We start from the raw sequence: 21074 nt of genomic DNA, 5'->3' as shown, positions 1-21074 counted from the left end.
TGTCTAACAATTAAGCACGATCAATCGCATTCAAAATAAAAGTTTTTGTACATAAAGTACATAATATATGTGTGTAGGCCTACTGTGTATATTTATTATGTATATATAGGCCCTAAATACACACATACAGTATATATTTTTGAAAATATTTACATCTATATATATTAAAATAATTTTTATTATATATAAATATATTTCATATATAAACATAACATATGGTTCTTAAATATATACATGCATGTGTGTATTTATATAAAGCCTACATAAATATACATAACACACACACACACATATTATGTAAACAAAAACTTTTATTTTGGATGCGATTAATCATTTGGCAGCACTAGCATTTGCATTTATATATATAAAAATACACACACACACACACACACACACACACACACACACACACAACAGACACACATAGGCCTATATATATATATATATATATATATATATATATATATATATATATATATATATATATATATATAAAAAGACAAGTGGAAATAGGTTAAAATAGGTATAGATATATAAAAAATCAATAAAATGTATTTGCGTATTTTATTGTTTACAGTTAGTTCTCTGTAGGAAGGCGTTGAACACCTGTTGCGTGTTGTAACAGACACCTGGGGAAGAATGGTCCAGCCAATCAAATGGCGAGTTGCTGGTTGCTTGACAACAGGCCGGCCAATGAGAGTCGTGCTTGTTTATTCAGAAGAACAGAGTTGCACTTCAAATCATCCGAACATCTCCTGCGCTTCAGGGCAGGTGGCTGATACTATCTCACACAAACACACGTAAACACCTTTAAAAACACTTCAAAACACGGATCAGTCTGAAAAACCTCATCGGTGTGTATCCTGGATCCGTGGAGCCACAGCTGATGTAAGTCAAGCCGTGTGACTGTGTGTTAGCCGCTGTGCTAAAGCTGAAACTCGGCTGTGTCTCAGTCTTAATTGTCGTGTGCTGCCTACATAGACAGCTCGTCTAGGAGCGAAGAGACACGTTCAGATCCGCCCAATAATGCTGTCTATGTAGTTGACTGAACCACAGGACCCACCGCGTCCTTTGAATGCTAGCGAATGCGCATAAACAAATGTGTGTGAAATATGATTTTCAAAGAAGCAGTGTTATAGTGAGAACTGAGAATATCAGAATCAGATTTAACTAGTGTCACTAAGTAGCAGTGCACGTTTCCGCCATCTAGTGATAAAACAAACAATCCCGACTGAATGTGGATGCTTTGCTCTGATGTCATTTCGGTTTTTTGAAGCAGTAACGAATGTTTGGAAGCAGGTGCGTGACGTCATAATGTCAACAAAGAGACGTCAGCAGTTGTTAACAAAGTAATAATAAAGACTCGTGTGGGCTAAGTATTTACATTTTATATAATGCATGTTCATTTTTTATTTATTTTATTTTTTTTATATTTATTTTTTTGAGATGTTACAGGATTTGTGAACGAGGGTAAAAATATATTAATTGTACTCTTTTGGCAGTAAAGCTGTTTAGTTTCCTGTATTGCTTCTGTAACTGTGCTGAGGTGATCAGTTCGGGCCTTTGTCGAGGAACAGGATCTCTTACACCGTGTTTAATGTTGTGTAAGTTAATGTTCCACCCATCCACGAGGGCTCTTGTGAAATCTGAAGAATGAGAATCTCTCCAGCTGCTGACACGGAGTTAAAGTCCCTTATCTAGACTCTCTCCCTAAGCATGCTGCTGATATCTTCTTGATTAAACCGCTCTCCACCTCCAAGCCTCTCAAAACTGAACGACCTTGACTACAGGAAGCAGTGTTTTTTTATCATTTACCATCATAACGACAGTTTAAATCAGAAGGAAAAGAAACCGAGCATAGAGGATTAATTATTAACATATTAGTTCACACACATCCATAAATCTGTATGCCATTACAAACAGCAAATTAACTTATTAATAAACTTTTTTTTCTTATTAGAAACTGGCCAGGCTTCTGTCTAAAAGCTCAGAAATGCTAGAACTTAGCCTTTCAATTACTGTGAAATTGGTCTTAAATTTCACTTGAAGTGACATCAAAAAGGTCTTGAAAAGTTTTAAATCTAACTCTACAAAACCTGCAAATACACAGTGAAAACTCTTAGTGGTGTTTGCTAAGATAAGCATCTGTTTACTAACTGCTTATACTTTTTCCAAAACTTTGGGTTTTTTCCCAAACCCTGCCATTATGACCTCTCACGTTTTATTTTTGGGTTTTGTTTTGTCTCTCTGAAGAGGACTGAGTGGAGTGTAGACAGGGGAAAGTAGGGGCAAGAGAGGGAGTGGGGAATTGGCATCGAGACCATTCCACATCCTTGTTCACTAAGCACATAATTCACCTTTTATTTACACTTCATATAGAATATATTTTGATAAATATTCATAATGGAAATTTGTGACAACAGTAAAAAAGTAAATCAAATGCATTTTTACTAGTGCAGTCAAACGATTAATCGTGATTAATCGCATCCAAAATAAAAGTTTTTCTTTAAATAGTATATGTGTGTTGTAGAATGGTACTGTCAGTATGTTTTGAAGCTATATTTACTTTTAATTCTTAACAATAATTATATATGAATTAATATATTAAGTAATTAACATAATTATAAAAAAATAGCCTACTTATATAATTTAATAAAAACGCACAAAATAAATTTGATATAATTGTGATGCATTGTGATATTGAATCGAATCGTTGACATGATAATCATAATCGAATTGAATCATGAAACCAGTGCCGATTCACACCCCTAGTATTTTAAGATATTCGGTGCAAAACAAATTTGATTTATTGTGAAAGGATAATTCTACTCTGCGAGCAGCTCGTAGGCAACAAAAGGCAGCAGAAACCAATAATTTGTTACGTCTCATTTAGCAGACGCTTTTATCCAAAGCGACAAGTAGAAGAGCGTTTAACACACTGAATCCGGCTTACAGTGTGTGTTTGAAAAAAGGATGTAATCGTGCTTTGCTTTTCTTCTGGGGTGCATTTTATCCCAGATGGCCTAACAGCAAAGTGAATGAACGAATGAAAATTCACAACAGCAACAAGAGATTTGAAGCTCAGAGCAGACACGCCCAGGTGATGATTCGCTCTGTGATTGGCTGAATGTTAGTTCACTCAAATCGAAGTAACAAATCAGAGAACACTGCCGGAAATATTCACGCTGGATCAAAAAAAAAAAAAAAAAAAAAAAAAATTGCAGGGGTCAGAATCACCTGTTTCTAAAAGTGCGGGGGACGTGCCCGCCCCCCCCCCCCCCGTCCCCCCGGTTGCTACGCCCCTGATTGGGGGTTCAAGAGAAGAATCTTTAAGATTCTTATAAAACTAATGTGTTGCATAGGCATCAACACATAATATACACTCTCATTTAGATCCTGAAAATATGAACTCATGGATACCAAACATCATATAGATGAGTTATATGAACTAGTGATCCATCATAAGCATGTATAAAACATATACAATACACAAAACACAATATACAAGAACAGTAACAGCATACACAATGCCCTAAAGTATATGTGAACTAATTCAAAGAAAGGTTTTTATATGAATTAATTAGAGAAGAGTCCCTTTTTATGTGCATTGTGTGTCTGTTTTTGAGAGACTTGAGTTAAGAGTTGCTTAGCCACATTCCTGAGCGTCATAAACCTAGCGTTATCAGATAGTGTGCCTTTGGTTACTATGGAACCAGAAGCCTGTTCTGCCTTTTGGAGGTGATAGTTGCATTTTGGGGGAAAGGTCCATAGACCTTTTGGTTAGATGAGGGGGCGTTAGATATTATTTGTTAAATATAACAAATAGTTGTGTGTCTGGTTGGTCCAAATGCTAAAGTGTGTACTGTGTATATTTATTATGTATATGGGTCAAAGACGAAAAAGTATTTAAGCATAAAAAAAAGTGTAATACTGCTTTAAACTGTTGTAGTTTTTCCCCCCAAAAATGCAAAAAGTTTTCTGTTTTATTTAATTGCAATTTTGTTTTTGTTTTTCTGAGCAAAAAATAAATATCATACATTTGTCCCTGATTTACAGAAGATACCCAGTAAATGTCATTCAGTGTAACAATGTCGTCAGGCATATTTACAACAAAAATCAATTTATGACATATTAAAAGACTAATTACTTTCACCCCAAATACTAATTAGTTGTAATTTTACATTTTTAACATTTGCCACTATCCTAGGTTTTGCCCATTTGTCAGTAAGAATTTTTTACTAATTTAAAACACAATAAAATGTAGTATGCTCCATTATTCTTTTAGATATTTTAATATGTGCACGTCAGAATAAGCATGTTGTTTGAATTTTTGCATAAATATTGTGTTACACTGAATGACAATGTAACATTATTTCAACCAAATTTTGACATTTTATTCTCCAAAAACTTAAAGTAAACATTTAAACCTTAAAAGTAGACATTTTACTTACATTTAATCTGCTTTCTATGGACACAAAATCACTTTTGTACATTTCTTTTGATGCGGACATCTTAACGTCTTTGACCCATATATAAACGCACACACATACAGTATATATTTTGAAAATATTTAGAATACAATACAATTACAATACAATATTAAAAATATATTGTATATATTTATATTCATATAATTTATATTATATATAAATGTATTTATTATATAAACAACACTTTTTTTCTTAAATATATACATGCATGTGTCTGTATTTAAATATACACAGTACACACACGTTATGTGAACAAACTTTTATTTTGTATCCGATTAATCGCAATTAATCATTTGTCAGCACTAATTTTTACATAATTTAAGAAAAAAAAAATAAAAAAGAGAAAATTTACATATTATACCTCCTAAATATCAATGCATTTGATGGTGTGGATAAAAAGCGTATGAAAAAAGAATTTTCCAGGAGGAAAACGGGACAATGTCTTGGGCCTTAATCATAACTCCTTTGCTTAACATAGAATATAATATTAAGCATTCTATTGACAATATATCCCTATGGCTTAAGAAAAATCATCTAATTTTCCTTTTGAATTTAGTGGGGGGGTTTTTTGTTTTGTTTTTTAACCCCATTGGCAGATACTTTTGTTATTTTAAGCATAGTCGCTTAATTTTGATACATTTATTTTTTCAGAAAACAAGTATTATATATTAAATCATTTTGCTTCTCAAGTAAATGTATCTTGATTTGAAAGTATGTAGATAATTGCACTGCAAAACAACGACAAAATTATATGTAAGAGAAAGTGTAAGTGTGATTTATTTTTTATATATATATAATATATTATAATTTTTAGGCACAAACCATTTCTTTTGTCATGTTAATTGCAGAGCTGATCGTCTACTACACAACTGTGTTGTTGGTAGCACTTCCTCAAAGTATTTACTGTTTTTCATGATTGGATGCATCCATGTTTTTTTCTGAATATTGAACTGAATCTGTGAAGTCTTGCCTTTTCTTGACAAGTGTCTGTGCGAGTTACTTAACCAATGAAATGGGCTGTGGGGCGGGGTTTGCCCTTCACTGGTTTGGGGGGAAATGCTGGTGTATGACACATCAATCCTCCCGTGCTTTATGCTTTTCTTGCTCTGCGTGATCTCCACCCCCTCCGTCCCCCGCTGCTTCTGCTAATCCTGCAGTGGGATTCCATGGCTGTTTAATCCGCTTCACAGGCCTTCTGCTGTGTAATCCAGTGCACCTCTCTTCAGTTTCAGGCGTGATGGCCGAGTGCTAGCCTCTGTCTCTGGCCCAGCCACTTGTGTCCAGCCTTGCATCTTATTTGGATGAGCAGGGCACTGGAGAATCCCATCCGAGCTGAAGGTTTCATGGGAGATTGGTGGACTCCAACAATGATGCCAGATCCGTCTCTCGGTGAGCAGCAAACATGGAAATGTTGAGCAGGCTTGATCTTGTTAAGAGACCGAGCTAATTTGAGCATGCATGAATTAATCTGTGAAGTGTTGCATTATATTGAAGCAAATTTTACATGTGTGTTGTGTTCTAAAAACTCTAGTACCAGCAAAAGGTCAAATCTGCACTCATGTCAAGGCTAGTGACGTTTGGTGACTGTAAGGCCTAGAAACAAAATGCTTATTTTTTTTTCTTGTGCAAAGTTGTGTGCAAAGAGTCAAAACCAGCATGGTTTCAATTTCAGACTAGTTTTTCTGCATTTTAAATTGTCGAAAGCCTAATTTTTCTAACTTCACCACATTTCAGATCGTCAGCAGAACATCTTGAAATCCTGTTTAAAAACTTGATACCATTTTCCTTTAACAATAAATGCACTGTATAGTGTTTAATTGAATATCTCGGCAACACCACTGCCTGAAGTATTTGTTTCTTTATTATTTTAAAACTTTTCCTCAACCTAAACTCTCCCAGGTTAGTTCTTTCGCAGCTGTACACGGCACTATGTTAAAACAGTCATGTTAGACATGTCTAGTTTCGCCAGGCTTTAATGACAGGCTCTGCCTTTTCTTTTGTCTTCTGCACAGACACCAAAGAGCTTTCCAGTATTTCTGGGATCAGCATGTCTCCCTCCAGGCAAAACTTGCCCCATTCGCTGCATTCCACCATGGCTCTGCCCAAAACCTCCTACAGCGTGATAAGTGCGTTCTGCACCGAGGAGAACATATCGCAGTGCATCGTATATATCAATCAGGTACACTACTGGAGGAGTGTTACACATGTTGGATATGATGATGTCTGGGGTTAAACTATTACTATTATCTTTCATCTGACTGGTGATAGAAAAATAAAGCAACATTGATAATGTAACAATTTAAATGGACTTAAATGTAAGTTTTACTAGCATTAAACACAAAGCAAAGAGTGATGTTTTTATAGTGCTTACTATGTTCATTTATTGTGGTCTTGCACATGCAACATCAAATGAACAGCACAAGTGGTGCTTTGAGGGACAGGGCAGATGTACTTGTACCTTTAAGGCACCGTAATTCTAGCTGTTAAGATTATTTCGAGTAATGTTCCTGTCTTCGAGTGAACCTATGGGAACACCCTCCAGGTGTGACGATTGTTTGAAGTCTGTACAGAATGGCGCAGATTCATTGGCTGATTGCGCTAGCTCCTCCCTCTGCTGTGTCTTCGCACATTTCCTTGTTTTATCAGGAGTGAGGACACACACGATAAGTGCGTTAAGAGTTTGGGTCTTTGTCATGCTCCTGCCACACTAAATGGCTTTTTGAATATCTCTCACTGCAATAATTTAACATTGAGGTCCTTCATTTAAGGCCCTCTTTATGAATAATACAAGAAAATGAGTCATCCCTTGTGGTCCCGGCTCATGAGCTTGGGTCCTGGAGATCCAGTGTTGATCTTGAGGCTGTGGAGAGTCAGCTGATGGATTGCTCCCTTTTTCTTGCACTCTCACCAGATCGAGTGTCATCTCTGGTGGAGTTTGCACTCTCGGCTGGGAAAGTTTTCTTTCTACTTCTGTATTGGACTCTTGAGGAGTTTGGCAATAATCAGAGCGGCACTCTTTCCAAGGAAATGTGTCTTTGGATTAGAGCTCTGAGTGTTGTGACACATGCCATGATAATTTAAATGTAAAATTCAAACATATAGTATTCTATGAGTACATGCACCACCCAGCTATGACTCAGGAGGCTGTTCAAAATCTCACGAAACTCACATAGTTCTCCGTTAAATGACATTTATATATGTCCCAAATTGCTGTTAAAGTCCTCATGAAATCCAAATGGACTCTATTTACTTTGTTAGTCCACATTTCTAGTCTTGAGATGAACAATTAATCCGTGCAGTATGATTTGTCTTGGTAATCAAAATCTGAACGTTTGCGTCTCTCGAGATTCTGTTCTGTTAGTTTTGCCACTTCACATCTCGGACAGTGTTTTGAACAACAATCTTTTTGTTTGCGTGCCACACAGCACTGCCTACGAAGCCCAGAAGTTTATGATGATGTGCTCTTAAGAAGCATACTGAACCCATTATTTCTAGTCAGGCTGTGCAGTCTTACATTATGGGATGGGTTTTACCTGCTGCTCAGCCAATTAAAGGTCCCATTTGGGAAGGCTTGCAACAGACAGAGGCACAGGACATTTTGGTACACTCATATCTCATGCACTGACTGGAGACATGGAAGACTTTCTCTGATCTGAGCACTGTCTGGCAATTGCATTGCTCTCATATGAGCCTCAGTGACCCTCTTTCACAGGCTTCAGCTGTAAAATTCCTGATGCCTCTCTGTTCATTTGGAAGAACATCTCATGAATGTCTCCTGTTGGGTTCTGCAAAGCATATAAAAAAGGTTCACTATCCAATTTTGGCACTAACCCCCTCATAGCTCAGCACTAGGGCTGTCAAAAAAAACTAAAAAATATGTTGAATTTAAAATAAAAAGATAGTCATTTATTTTATTGCTTTGAAGAGACATGCATTAATAATATGTTGCTCAATGCGCCCTCTTGTGGCCTCAGGAGAAGCCAAAAGCTTTTTTTTTCTCTAACTGAAATTATGCCTTTTGAATATTGATAAAATTTAAGTACAAAATTCAAATGTATTCTTTCAGCCATTTTGACAGCCCCACTCACCACAAAAGCCAGGAAGCTCAGATTTTATGGCAGAAAATACCCTCCCTGTAAGAAGATAGGAGCTGTAGAGAATATGCTTCCTCCCAAGAGGGAGTCTGGTTTCTACATCCAGTATGTTCTAGTGCTGAAAAAGGATGGCGGTGTTTGCCTTTGGGCAAAGTCTGTCACTGCGAGGTGATGATAAATGTCTTGTGCAGTTTTTTGAAAAACATCCAGTCTATTGAGTCTGGAAAGGTGATCATCTCATGTGACACACAAATAACGTGGAGGTAATGGTGGTTTTTTAGCCTTGAGCCATTTCCTTCCAGACATTAGAGACTGTCATGTGGTCATCAGGATGGACAACATCAGTGGTCTCTTATGTGAAACCACTAGGGGGAATGCATTTATGCCCCATTCCTAAGCTTCTGTCGCTGAGGGCGGTGCATCTCCCAGGTGGTTTGTATCTGGGAGCCGCTCTTTCTCAGGGTACAGGTTGAGGCCTGAAGAATGGAGTTTGCATCCTTAGACCATTGGTCTGATTTTTTTTTTTTTTTTTTTAGCTTTGAGCGAGACGGCTCATTGCCCCATTTTATCCTCTCGGTCTCCTCTATTGCCTTTGGGGATGGACACTCTGGCTTATGTGCTGCCGATGGTCCATCTGAGTGCTTTTCCACTAAGTCTGCTTCCGGCAGTTCTTATGAGGGTCTGGAAGGACAGAGTGCTGATATCACCATTTTATCCATTTCACCATATTGTTCTCAGGTTTGGTGTCTCTCCCAGAGCAGCTTCCTTGGGAGATCTGGGGAGCATTTCCCAAAAGCATTGTTATCTAACTATGGTCACAAGTTCCATTGAATTCTATTGGTATTGTTGGAACTTGTAACCATTGATGCTTTTGGTAAATGATTGTCCAAATACCCACACTTGCAGTGTTGCCCACTTGAGAGCAAAAAAAAATGCTCTGGAATGGTATTCAAGTCTAAGTGTATCCTGTCATGCACCATGGTCTGCAAATAAATTGTGACTTTTTGCCGAAATCTCGTGGAAAACTTTTCAATGCAAGTTAAATATTTAAAAAATTAGATATTACATCAAATTTGGTAGTTAAACAAAGTGTTGCACATTTTATTGGTGCAAAAATGAGTATGTTAATTTGGTACAAGTGCGTTTTATCACTTTATTAGAAGCATCACAATTACTAAATTGTGTATTGTGTTACAGAGACTGAACAGATGTTTAGAAGTTTATTTTAAAATGCAAAGTATTGAAAATCAACATAAAGCTCTGTAAATACTCCTTCATTTCGCTTTCTGGATGTTGTTGCAGTCATTGTCTCCTCTATTCTTTGAGTCGTAGGAGAATGAGAGACCACATATGCTTTGTCCTCAGGGTGTTAGGGATTAACATTGACTGCATGATCCAGTGTTGTAACTCTGATCAGCTGTTTGTGTGTTTTGGTGGGTGTTGCCACTATGAAACAACAGATGTTGCATTGGGTATAAGATTCGACTTGGGTGAGGGGCACATCTTCCCTCTTGCCGTTCAAGCTCACTCTACTAGAGGTGTTGCACCTTCTCAGGCATTCTCAAAGGATGCAACTTTAGAAGATACTTGTGTGGTGGCAGGTTGGGCCTCTCTGCACACTTTGATCAGATAATCTGGATGTTGACTTCACTCTTGGTTCCCAGGTTTATCTGTTTAAACAGGTGTTATTTTTCTCTCATTGTGTGCCTATGTTTTCACAGGCTCAAAAACTGGAAGACACTCTGTAGTTTTACTCTTTAGTAACTCTTGGAAGGTGTTCCCATTGAGTCAGCTAAGGATGCAGTGTCTCATTCCCTACTCAGGGAACCAGGGTTACATATCCAAGATGTTTCCACCTGGTTTCTTAATAGATTACTCCTAGAATTATAAACTGGCCATATTACGATTTTCATCCAACAGAGGTCATCGACTCCCACCCAGTACTTTGACCTATAATGACATGGTTTAAAGCATATATCAGTAACGTGGATTTAGTTTTTAGGATATACAGTATGTCTGTAAATTAATTGTTTATTCAGCCATTATTTGGGGGGTTTACGGTCATTTTGCACAAGATGAGTGATATATAAAAATGGCACACTTCTGACACAAGTAATGTAACGAACACAAAATATGACAGTTAAAAGGGGTCCAGACTGGACAATGCAAGTTCTCTGACTTTTTACTAGCATGTCAGTTTGCATAGGAATTAAGTGTTGCAATAAATGTTAATTTAACCAAAATTGAAGTTGTTGTCTTGATTGCTCCTGAGACGTGCTGTACACCGCTGCAAGAATCATGCATATTAAGTTACTCTACTAATAAATAAATATTGCAATATTTAACATAAAACACAATTACATCACTTGTTGAGAACTGAATTTTTCCTGTAATTGATAAAGCAGACGATCTGTTTGTCTTGGTTCTTTCTCCTCAGGAGGTGTGTTCGCTGGGCTTGACTGGAGTGAGTTTAGAGTCTGAATCAGGCGGTCTGAGCGCTGTGCCGGTTTTGAACCTGCTGTATGAAGTGCTGCAGCTGCAGAGGAGAGCTCAGCGAGCCCTACATGAGCTGGAGACACAGCAGCTGAAGAGCGGCAGTGACCTCGAGCATCTGCAGCACAGCACCTATAGACTCAAAGTACTCCGCGCTCTCTGTTTACTCCAGACAAAACAATGGGTTGGAAATATTAAGGAATTTTAAAGTGTTAATTTTTTTTTTTTTTTTTTTTTTTTCATCTGGATTAGTCAGGGAAATAAGTAAAATCTTCCTGTAAAAGTCTGGAAGATTTCTGTAGTGAATTATGATTTGGATGTTTTTTTTATTTATTTTTATTATGCCTTTTCACTGGATTTCACAAAGTTTTGGTGTCTTGCTAGTGATGAATTTTAAATGTTAGAAAATGCTACAAATCTATACGAATTAGCCACAGTTTCAGTTGCAGTCTGGAGTATGACTATTTATTTATTTATTTATTTATTTATTTATTTATATATTTTTACCAGTAACACATACAGCATTCGCGAAGTGAGCTGTATTTTGCACAGTGCTGTGGTGCTGAGTTTACTATTTTATCCATTAAATAATGAAATAAGAGGAAAGTGTTTGTTAGTAATGTAAAATTTCTATGCAAAAAACCCCAAGCAGCCTACTGTTAATTTCTGTCACTGTTGTGTAATTGTGTCTCAGGATCAGCTGGAGCACACCAGGAGAGAGAACCCAGGCCTGCACGAGGGAGAGCGACAGCTACAGCTGAAGATCAAAACCTTACAGAACTGCCTCAAGTCTGAGAAAGAGGAAGTAAGAGAAACTCAATTCATGTGGTCCCACAGGCATGACAGCTGCACCACATCATGTTGCCCTTTATTTGCTAATGCATTTTTTTCCAGCATAACTAAACTACAGTTTTGTTTCTCAAACACAGAAAGTTTGAAATGTAAAATGCAAAATAGCAATGTATTTTCCACCGTATTTCCCCACTGTGCCTGTGTGTGACCTAAAATGAGCCCTGTGTCACTCCTTTCTGAAGTTGTGGGTTATATGACACTTCTTTTCTTAACATAAACATAAATGGTAAAAAAAAAAAAGTCAAACAAAACAATCATGATCTGTAATATCAAAGGCAAATGTGACCGAGCGCTTGCAGTGGAAACACTGTCTGACCTAAATGTGTCCCAGACAGCACCACCTACTCACCTCATACTTAATATGTAATCATTACTGGACGTGTTATGAGGAAGTGATCACAAGTGATCAAAAGATTTGTTAGAGGTGCCTGTTAATACCAGTTGAAAACTGCAATGGATATTGGCCGACCATGCTTTGGATAAAGAAAAGCGCATCTTAAAGGGAAAGTTAACTTAAAAATGACCCTGCAAGAAGATCTTTTGAAGAATGTGGGTAACCAACCAGTTGCTGGGAGCCATTGACTTCCATAGCATGGATGAAAATACTATGGAAGTCAATGGTACCATTTTTCCTTGTACATGACCACGCACAGACTATATTCTATTTATAGAGTGTAATATTATAGTAATATAATAACTACTATATATACAAACTTGCTTAACAAAATTAACAATTTAAGATATTTTGGATGAAAACTGGGAGGCCTGTGACCTCATACCTTTTCTGGACATTGACACTGTTATTTACTTGGCAGTCTATGGGACAATCACAGGCCTCCCGGTTTTCATCCAAAATATCTTAAATTGTGTTCCGAAGACAAACGAAGCTCTTATGGGTTTGGAACGACATGGGGGTAAGTGATTAATGACCGTTTTCATTTTGGGGTGGATCCGCCCTTTAACAGAAGGTCCCATTGAGAGACAACATCTCTTCTACCAGGACCTCCACTGTTCAAGATAGGCAGCAAAGGACAAAAGGACAAAATATTTATTTTGTAAAGCAACGAACTCTTTGTTGATATCTAAGTGTTTGTTCATTTCTTTCATTCACTTTTTTTTTAAATTAAATGTGGTTCATTTAAGACTATAGTGTATATATCTCCCAAAATATACTCAAAAAACACCATAAACTATGTATATATTAAATTGATGTATAATGGACAAGAAATGTGGTGCAGGTACAGAAACTGCAGAGCATCATCTCTAGTCGTGCCACGCAGTACAACCACGACACCAAGCGGAAAGAGAGAGAGTGCACCAAACTGAAGGAACGTCTCACCCAGCTGCTCATGGACAAGAGAGACAAGAAACTCTGTGAGAGCTTGCATTTCTGGCAACCTTTAATGTAGTGCTTTTCAGACTGCAAACATTCACAATTCACATTATCCTGAACGATTTGAAGTTTACAGTGTTTCTATATTGTCTGTTTTCGTTTGTGTCCAGCCATTGAAATATCAAACCATGTGGGAAGGTCAGATGGCAAGAGAGGCCTCTGGAAGACGGGCAAGATGGAGGCCAGGTAACCTCCTGTGCTCTTGTGGCTCTTTGACATGGCATTTATACTTCTCCCAGTGAAACACGGTGTGAAACTCTTGTGTTGTCAGACATGAGGGCGAGATGTACAGGGCTCTGCTGAGTGATTATGAGACACGACAGAGATCTCTGATGATGGAGAACTCGGAGCTTAAAAAAGTGCTGCAGCACATGAAGGAGGACATGATCACCATTCTGAGCCCAAAGAAGCCCTGCGTCAAAACAGAGCCAGCAGATGATAGCCTGGAGCAGGTCTGAAGTCTCCTCGCACACTCTGAACAATGACATGTTTAAAGCTGTAAATAGCATCGTATGTTAAAGCATTCAAACAGTGTTGTTTCGACTTGATAAAAACCTCATAAAATCAACAAGAAAAAAAAAAAAACAGCTGAATCAGCTCTCCTTTTTGACCAACCAATACCTTATTAGCAATTTTTGGCTACTTTTGTACATTAGACAATGCAGAAAATTTCTTTCTAAAATCTTACCTGGAGTTATTTGTGGAAGCCCGTTTCAGCCACTGAATAACAAATAAAAAAAAGGTTATTGCGACTTTTTATCTCACAATTCTGACTTTTCTTCTCGTAACCTCGCAATTGAGTGACAAAGTCGCAATTCTGAGAAATGAAGTCAGAACTGTGAGATATAAACTCACAATGCAAGGGAAAAAAAAGTCAGAATTTATTCAGCGGCTGAATAAAAAATTCTCACAATTCTGACTTTTTTTTTTGTCTCATAATTGGGTGATATAAAGTCACAATTCTGAATTGCAAGAAAAATAAGTCAGAATTGTAAGGAGAAAAAAAAGTCAGAATTGCGAGTTTATATCACGCAATTACAAGAAAAAAAGAAAGTGAGAATTGTAAGTTTATCTCACAATTCTGACTATAGAATTCGCAATTATGAGTTTATATCACGCAATTACGAGAAGAAAATAAAGTCAGAATTGTGAGATAAAAAAGTCGCAATAACCTTTTTTTTTTTTCAGTGGCGGAAACGGCTTTCCATAGTTATAATATGAATTAAATAATTTTAATATACATGCATACATATTGTTTTATTTTTGGCATAATGTTCTCACCATGTTGTTCCGAACCCATAAGACTTTTGTTCATCTTTAATAAACAAATATATTTTAATGGAACATGGCAGATTACTGTTCAAAACAAAATGTTCATAAAGAGATAATCCAAATGAAGATTGAGCGGAGAGAAATACATGAGCTTTATGTGATGAACAGATTTATTTGAGGCTTTTTTCATAAATAAACATTGATCAGTATACAAAGAGCTCATCAAATATGGTTTAAAAAATACAGTTAAGCTTCTATTTTCCATATTTGTGCTGAATGTCTCTTTAAAAGACTTGGATTAAACTCCTCTATTCATTTGGATTGCTTTTACAATCTCTTTATGAACTTATTGTGACGGTGGAATGGACTTTCAATGAAAAGGTTTTTATTAAAATATCTTCATTTGTTTCAAGTCTTACGGGTTTGGAATGCCATGAGGATGTTTTTATTTGTGGATGACCTCTCCCTTCACCAGGCGGTCTCTGAGGGTGAGGAGGAGGCTGGTGACCGCAGCAGAGAGGGTCTGGAGCAGTCGTGTGAACAGGCCCGCGAGCAGCTCACCAACAGCATCCGCATGCAGTGGAGGAAGCTCAAGAGCCACATGGAGAGACTCGACAGCCAAGGTACGACGTGTGGCTGTTGCTTTCCTCTTTAAATGCTTTTTCAGATCTATAAATGTATACAATCTGGAGTAAATGGCCAAAATAAACCAGCAATTGTATCCAGGGACAAAATACTTGGCAGTGCTGTAGATTTGAAATGAAACCTAAAACAAAAACCTTAGTCGCTCAGACACTTCATTAAAAAATGTTTTATGCTGTCATTTGATTACACAATACAGAATTTCATATTATTGTAGAAAAGAAATCAAGTTGTTTATCAATTCAGTTGATTAGACATCATTTTGATTATTACATTTTAATGGGATGCAGAAAAATTTAATTTGAAAAAAAATAAAACAAATTTCATAGGACCCTATTGTTTTTATATATATAAATTGTGTATGTTTCATGATTTCAATAAATTAGACATGCTTTTTGATTACTGCAATTTAATTTAACCATTAAAATGTATTTGGAAAAAATAATAAAAAATGAAATTTCTATTTACACTTTGCTCTAAAATATTTCATCAGTTACGTATCGGTCCTGTTCTTGAAAACTGATGTTGAACTTTGGACCAAACATTCGTTAGAGTCGGTTCTTTTGTAACGGATGTCTCTGCTTGTGCTTGTTGCAGCGTCACTGGTGGCGTGTCAGGAGCGCGAGGGAGACGAGGTGATGTCCAGGAAGGAGCGTGAGGACGAGATGCAGCGGATGAGACTGGAGTTACAGCAGTGTAAAGAGTTCATCCACATGCAGCAGCAGCTTCTGCAGGTCAGTGTCTGTACACACTAAACACTAATCTACACATCACTGCCAATATCAGATTCTGTCAATGGACCCAAACTGACTGTCAGTGTATTGCCTTGTGTGTAATGATTTATGGATGTTATTTGTGCATGAGCAGATCCAATTCAGTGTCTGCTCCCTTCCATAAATTGGGCCAAACCTTAAATCAAGATACATTTTGTATTTGAGATGCAAACTGAAGAAATGAAGTCTTGTTCATTGAGAAATTAAGCAAAACTTATTTTCCCCTTGCATTGGCAGATATGTTTTTTTTCATAATCATAAATTCACTGCATTTTGATAAATGTCTCAGAAAACGGGACTTCTTATGTCATTTTGCATGGTGCACTGGGAAAAGGAGGAAGAACATCAATAGTGTGATCAGAAGCTAAAGTAAAAGATATTTTCATATTCTAGCTGAGCAGATTTTTCATAAAATTAAATTATGAAGATCAGTTGGAAATTATATTTTACATGTTCTAAAGTGCTTCTAATACATTTCATTGTGTTCTCCTCAGACATTTACAGAACAAAGTGATACACTCCTCCCTTTAACTCTTTCCCCGCCAGCATTTTTAAAATAAAGAGTTGCCAGCCACCGCCAGCGATTTTGATGATTTTCACTAAAATTTGATGGCTAACAGTATATTTTGCTGTATGAATATTTGAATATGCAATACACCAAAATAAAGATCAAAGCCTCTACTTTTAAACTTTTTTTTATTTTTTATTCTTGCTTAAAGTATTCTTTTTTTATCAACACTTGACTATAGGTAGGTTTCATAAAAATTTATAATTTTGAGCAAACAGGTGAGAAAATCACGTTTTTATCAAAAACTACATCTGGATAATATTCAGTACGATTATCAAAGCATAAATCCATTAAAGAGCTTCCATCAACACCAAAGCTTGCACAGACATATACCACTTCCTGGATCAACATTTTACTCCATAACATTATGCAGTTTTCATTTAATATGCTGTCAATTGCATTATTTATCATATGCATCTGTTTACATAAGAGATCACTCTTTCTCCGTCCCACTCACATTTTTTTTTCTTAAAAAGATTAATAACACCACCAACAATATAACAACAAAAATAAAACACAAATGTCGTCAATGGCAGGGAAAGTGTTAATTTGTTCCTTAAGTTCTTTAATTGGTCTTAAAGCGTTCGTTCTTCCAGGTTGCAGAAAGCCTGTAGACGTGTGGCTGTATTGAGTCTGGTGTGTGTTTGCAGCAGCAGCTGAGCTCACCGTGCGATGAGGAGACGGCGGCTCTGCTGAACGACTGCTACACGCTGGAGGAGAAGGAGCGCCTCAAAGAGGAGTGGAGGCTCTTTAACGAGCAGAAGAGGAACTTTGAGCGAGAGAGGAAGAACTTCACTGAAGCTGCTATTCGTCTGGGACACGAGGTACTGAATACATACAAATACATTTATTACACCACATTAAAGGAGGCATGCATTTAGAAATCGAATTATCCTTGGTTTCGAGAAACTCTTGTGTGGCAGACGGAATGGGATGAATGCCACGGAAATAAGTAAAATTAAAGGGATACAAGACTTACAAGACACAAAGCTATTTATTAAAAGATGAACCACCATGTCATGCCTACCTTGTCAAACTATAATGCCTATAAACTATAAAGACGTGTTTAGCTGATGTATTTAAAGTATCACCTGAATGTATTTTAGAATTTTTGTCTAGTGTATAATATATGTATATTTTTTTGGTAATTTGCATGACTTGTTGTTTATCTGTTTTTGCCTAAAGATAGCCTTGCGGCTGATATGGTTTAAATAAATAAGCAAACAAACTCAACATCTGAGTAAAACATCCGTTCATCATCTGAGTCTGTAGCTTCTTCTAACAATGAACTGAAAGCTCTTCACATCCATACAGACGTGTTTACCTGTTGCAGTGTGTCAGTGTAGTTTGCACACCAAAGACACTGACACAATTAAAAAAAAAAAAAAAAGCGAATTAAACCATGAGCAGGGATTTTTGGTCCTCTGACACTGTTTTTGGTTGCAGAAATGTTGGTACATCACACTCCATCTGGCTGTTTTTAACTCGAGATGTTCTTTGTGAACAGCCCTTTACTCCTGTTAGTTTTTTTTTCCCTTTTTAGAGGAAAACATTTGAGGAAGATCGAGCTGCATGGCTGAAGACGCAGTTTTTGAACATGACTCCATTTGTAGACCGTAAAAGACCTGCATTGTCTGAACCTCACAGTGCGTTATCAGTTGGTGAGTGTCACTGAGACCCTACAAAACATCCCACGTCTGACGCTTGCTCACTGGGGATCAGCTGATTGATTGATTCTGTGAAATGCATCGCTTTTCTGTTTGTGAAAGTTCATGTGTGTGTGTGTGTGTCTCTAGGCACAGAACCCGAGGCCAAACTGCAGTCCACTCCACCGCTCGTGACCAAGTCCCTGTTCTCCACCCCTAGAGCTGCCCCGCTGAAGATGCCCTCCACTGCTGACCTCTACCGCACGCTGCACCTCATCCCAGACAGCAGGTACGTGCCACAAATCATCCAAAAATGGAAATTCTGTCATGAGTTTACCCTTACATCATTCCAGCCCTTCACACAGGTCATTTACCTCATAACAAGGTAAAAGACACAGTTGTCAAGACCTAAAATCAGGACAAGACACATGATGGTTAAAGCACCGTGAAAATGATACACAAGGCTGCTGTGCTACATTCAGTCTTTTGAAACCAAAGCACAAAACAAATAAAAAAAGTGTGTTTTCAACTTTTGATTAGTATTACCCAATGGGGCTTTTATTATTTTAGTATCATTGAGAGACTAGTTTTTGTTTTATTAACATTTTGGTTTTCTGATGTCATTATAATCCAAAAATCTTAGTGATATGTGACCCTGGAGCACAAAAGCAGTCTTAAGTCTCTGGGGTATATTTGTAGCATCAGCCAAAAATACATTGTATGTGCAAAAATTATAGATTTTTCATTTTATGCCAAAAATCATTAGGATATTAAGTAAAGATCATGTACCATGAAGATATTTTGTATATTTCCTACTGTAAATATATCAAAACGTAATTTTTGATTAGTAATATGCATTGCTAAGAACTTCATTTGAACAACTTTAAAGATGATTTTCTCAATACTTTAGATTTTTTTTTTGCTCCCTAGATCAGATGATTTTCTCAATATTTGTCCTCCTAACCAACCACACCATCAATGATTTTTTTTCAGCTTTTCCCTCAGATTCCCTTAGACTTTCAAATAGTTTGTATCTTTAAGACCAATTTTTATTCAGATCCTAGACAACATCATTACAAATCAAAATGGAGAGATGTCGCTTTTCCTTTCTCTCCAAAACAAGTTTATATATAATATGATTTTAAGTTAATTTATTTAATTTCAAGAGCAAAATTCTGTTCCCTTTCTCTCCTGACCACCAGAGGCAGTGCTGAAAGCACTAGTGGAAAACTCCTCGGGCTCACGCTTGACCAAAAATCGAATCAAATTATTTTCTGTGTTAACCGACATTTGTTTTCTGTCTCTCCAGAGGCCACGGGAAATGTCCGAGTGGTGAGATGTTGACAAAGTCACGGTTGCGTAATTGTTCGACAGACTGCAGTGTCATCTCGTTGGTCAGAGACGAGAACAGCCCCATCTGAGGACACAACAGTATTACACTGATCAAACACTACAGAAGGGACACTCCATTTTTCAAGCTGTTGTAATTGTAAGAGTCTTCCATTCACCCCCATCACAGCATGACCAACCAGCTGCTCCTTTACCTCCTCATCGGGTTTGCTGCGTTGTCCCTTTAGGGATTTAGGGTTGAATAAAACATATGGTGTGTTTTGCTGGATCAAATTGATCTCGGAGACAATCATTTGCATTTGCCACCATTAAATCTCATAAATATGTAAAGTGGCCAATGTGCTTTGTGTAGTAGTAATTATAAGGTGATTTAAAAATATACCGTTAATCAGGTTGTGATGATTTTGTGAGCTGTAAATGTTACATTAATTCATTAAGCACTTTTAAGAGGAGAGATGTTTAATGTAGCTTTTAAATACTAATATAATTTGATATTTTGATTTGTCATTATTGTTGCAAAAACAGATTTATTTTGGGTTGGGTTTCACATTTAGTTTTGTACTTTTATTATAATTTAGTGATGCTAAGTGTTATGTATTGATCACATCTTTTTTTTAATGCAAGACAAGGAATAGGCCTTTTTCCACTTGAATACTTGAATCGAAAAATCAAGAATGTCTTTGATAGAATTACTTTTAGAACACGTTTACACATTTAAAGATCAGTTTCTTTAAATCAGTGCAATAAAGTTTGAAAGATCTGAAAGTAAAGATCTATTTGTGTTTTTAATGTTGGCATGAAATCATAATTGACTCAATTTTTTTTCTTCAATGAATGTTACTAGTCTTTCTATGATATGACTCCCTTCTTTCTGCTGACATATGTAAGGCTACAGTTGAGCCAATCACAATCAGATGTATGACGTTTACTTTGTACAATCCAGTCAACAACTGATGGACAAAATACCAACAAAAATTGATTTGTGATTGGTCTAGTTTTGAGATCGTTTTGAATCGCAATTGGGATCGTTTCGCTGACCTGACAACCTTGCTTTCTTGTTTTCATGTTTTAAGAAAGGTTTCCCCTTAAACTCCCTCCATCTGCCATTGGTTGACAAATGGGTATTTCCTCCCCCAAACTTAGGCCATTGGTGAGTCTAGTGAATCGGGATCCTCAAACAGTAGTGTTGTCACAGTAGTGTGAGTCACAGCGTTTAAATTTTTGGGGCGGGGGTCTCATCTCTGGCCCTCGAGGTCCATTTTACTGCTGAGTTTAGCTGTAACCTTGATCAAACTCACCTGCCAGTAACCTTCTAGAAATCCTGAAGAACTTGATTAGCTTGTTCAGGTGTATTTGTTTCGGGTTGGAGCTACACTCTGCAAGAAAGTGGACCTCGAGGGCCAGAATTGAGAACCCCTGCTTTAGGGGAATCAACCTATGAATGTACCTTAATTGTAGTCATCTGGCTAAAAGGCAAGACATTTGTTTTTTTTTGTGTGTG

The 21074-nt window shown here is 37.0% G+C and overlaps 1 protein-coding gene across 2 annotated transcripts; it reads left to right on the top strand.

The window, feature by feature from the left end:
* Positions 1 to 787: 787 nt before the first annotated feature.
* On the top strand, positions 788 to 20343 carry LOC109054893 (afadin- and alpha-actinin-binding protein-like). 2 transcript variants are annotated; one of them, XM_042723291.1, is made up of 14 exons: positions 788 to 888; positions 5717 to 5879; positions 6503 to 6669; positions 11022 to 11222; positions 11772 to 11882; positions 13168 to 13303; positions 13433 to 13508; positions 13594 to 13774; positions 15070 to 15217; positions 15834 to 15970; positions 17231 to 17401; positions 18121 to 18238; positions 18374 to 18512; positions 19533 to 20343. In XM_042723291.1, the coding sequence occupies exons 2-14, from the start codon at positions 5792 to 5794 to the stop codon at positions 19642 to 19644; spliced, it is 1785 nt and encodes a 594-aa protein (XP_042579225.1). In that variant the 5' UTR covers positions 788 to 888; positions 5717 to 5791; the 3' UTR covers positions 19645 to 20343. The 2 variants fall into 2 exon arrangements, with proteins under 2 accessions (XP_042579225.1, XP_042579224.1); XM_042723290.1 differs by having other exon boundaries at positions 17228 to 17401.
* The last annotated feature ends 731 nt before the right edge of the window (positions 20344 to 21074 follow it).

This window comes from Cyprinus carpio, chromosome B5 (assembly GCF_018340385.1).
Source record: "Cyprinus carpio isolate SPL01 chromosome B5, ASM1834038v1, whole genome shotgun sequence".
Lineage (NCBI taxonomy): Eukaryota > Metazoa > Chordata > Actinopteri > Cypriniformes > Cyprinidae > Cyprinus > Cyprinus carpio.
The sequence above is the reverse complement of the archived record's forward strand: the minus strand, read 5'-3'. Positions and strand labels throughout refer to the sequence as shown.

Bases quoted from the DNA above. Each gene is read 5' to 3' on its own strand.
- LOC109054893 (XM_042723290.1), top strand. From the start codon at position 5,792: ATGAGCAGGGCACTGGAGAATCCCATCCGAGCTGAAGGTTTCATGGGA. The intron at 15,218-15,833 runs GTACGACGTGTG...TGCTTGTTGCAG, and splicing joins GGAGAGACTCGACAGCCAAG to CGTCACTGGTGGCGTGTCAG. The intron at 15,971-17,227 runs GTCAGTGTCTGT...GTGTGTTTGCAG, and splicing joins TGCAGCAGCAGCTTCTGCAG to CAGCAGCTGAGCTCACCGTG.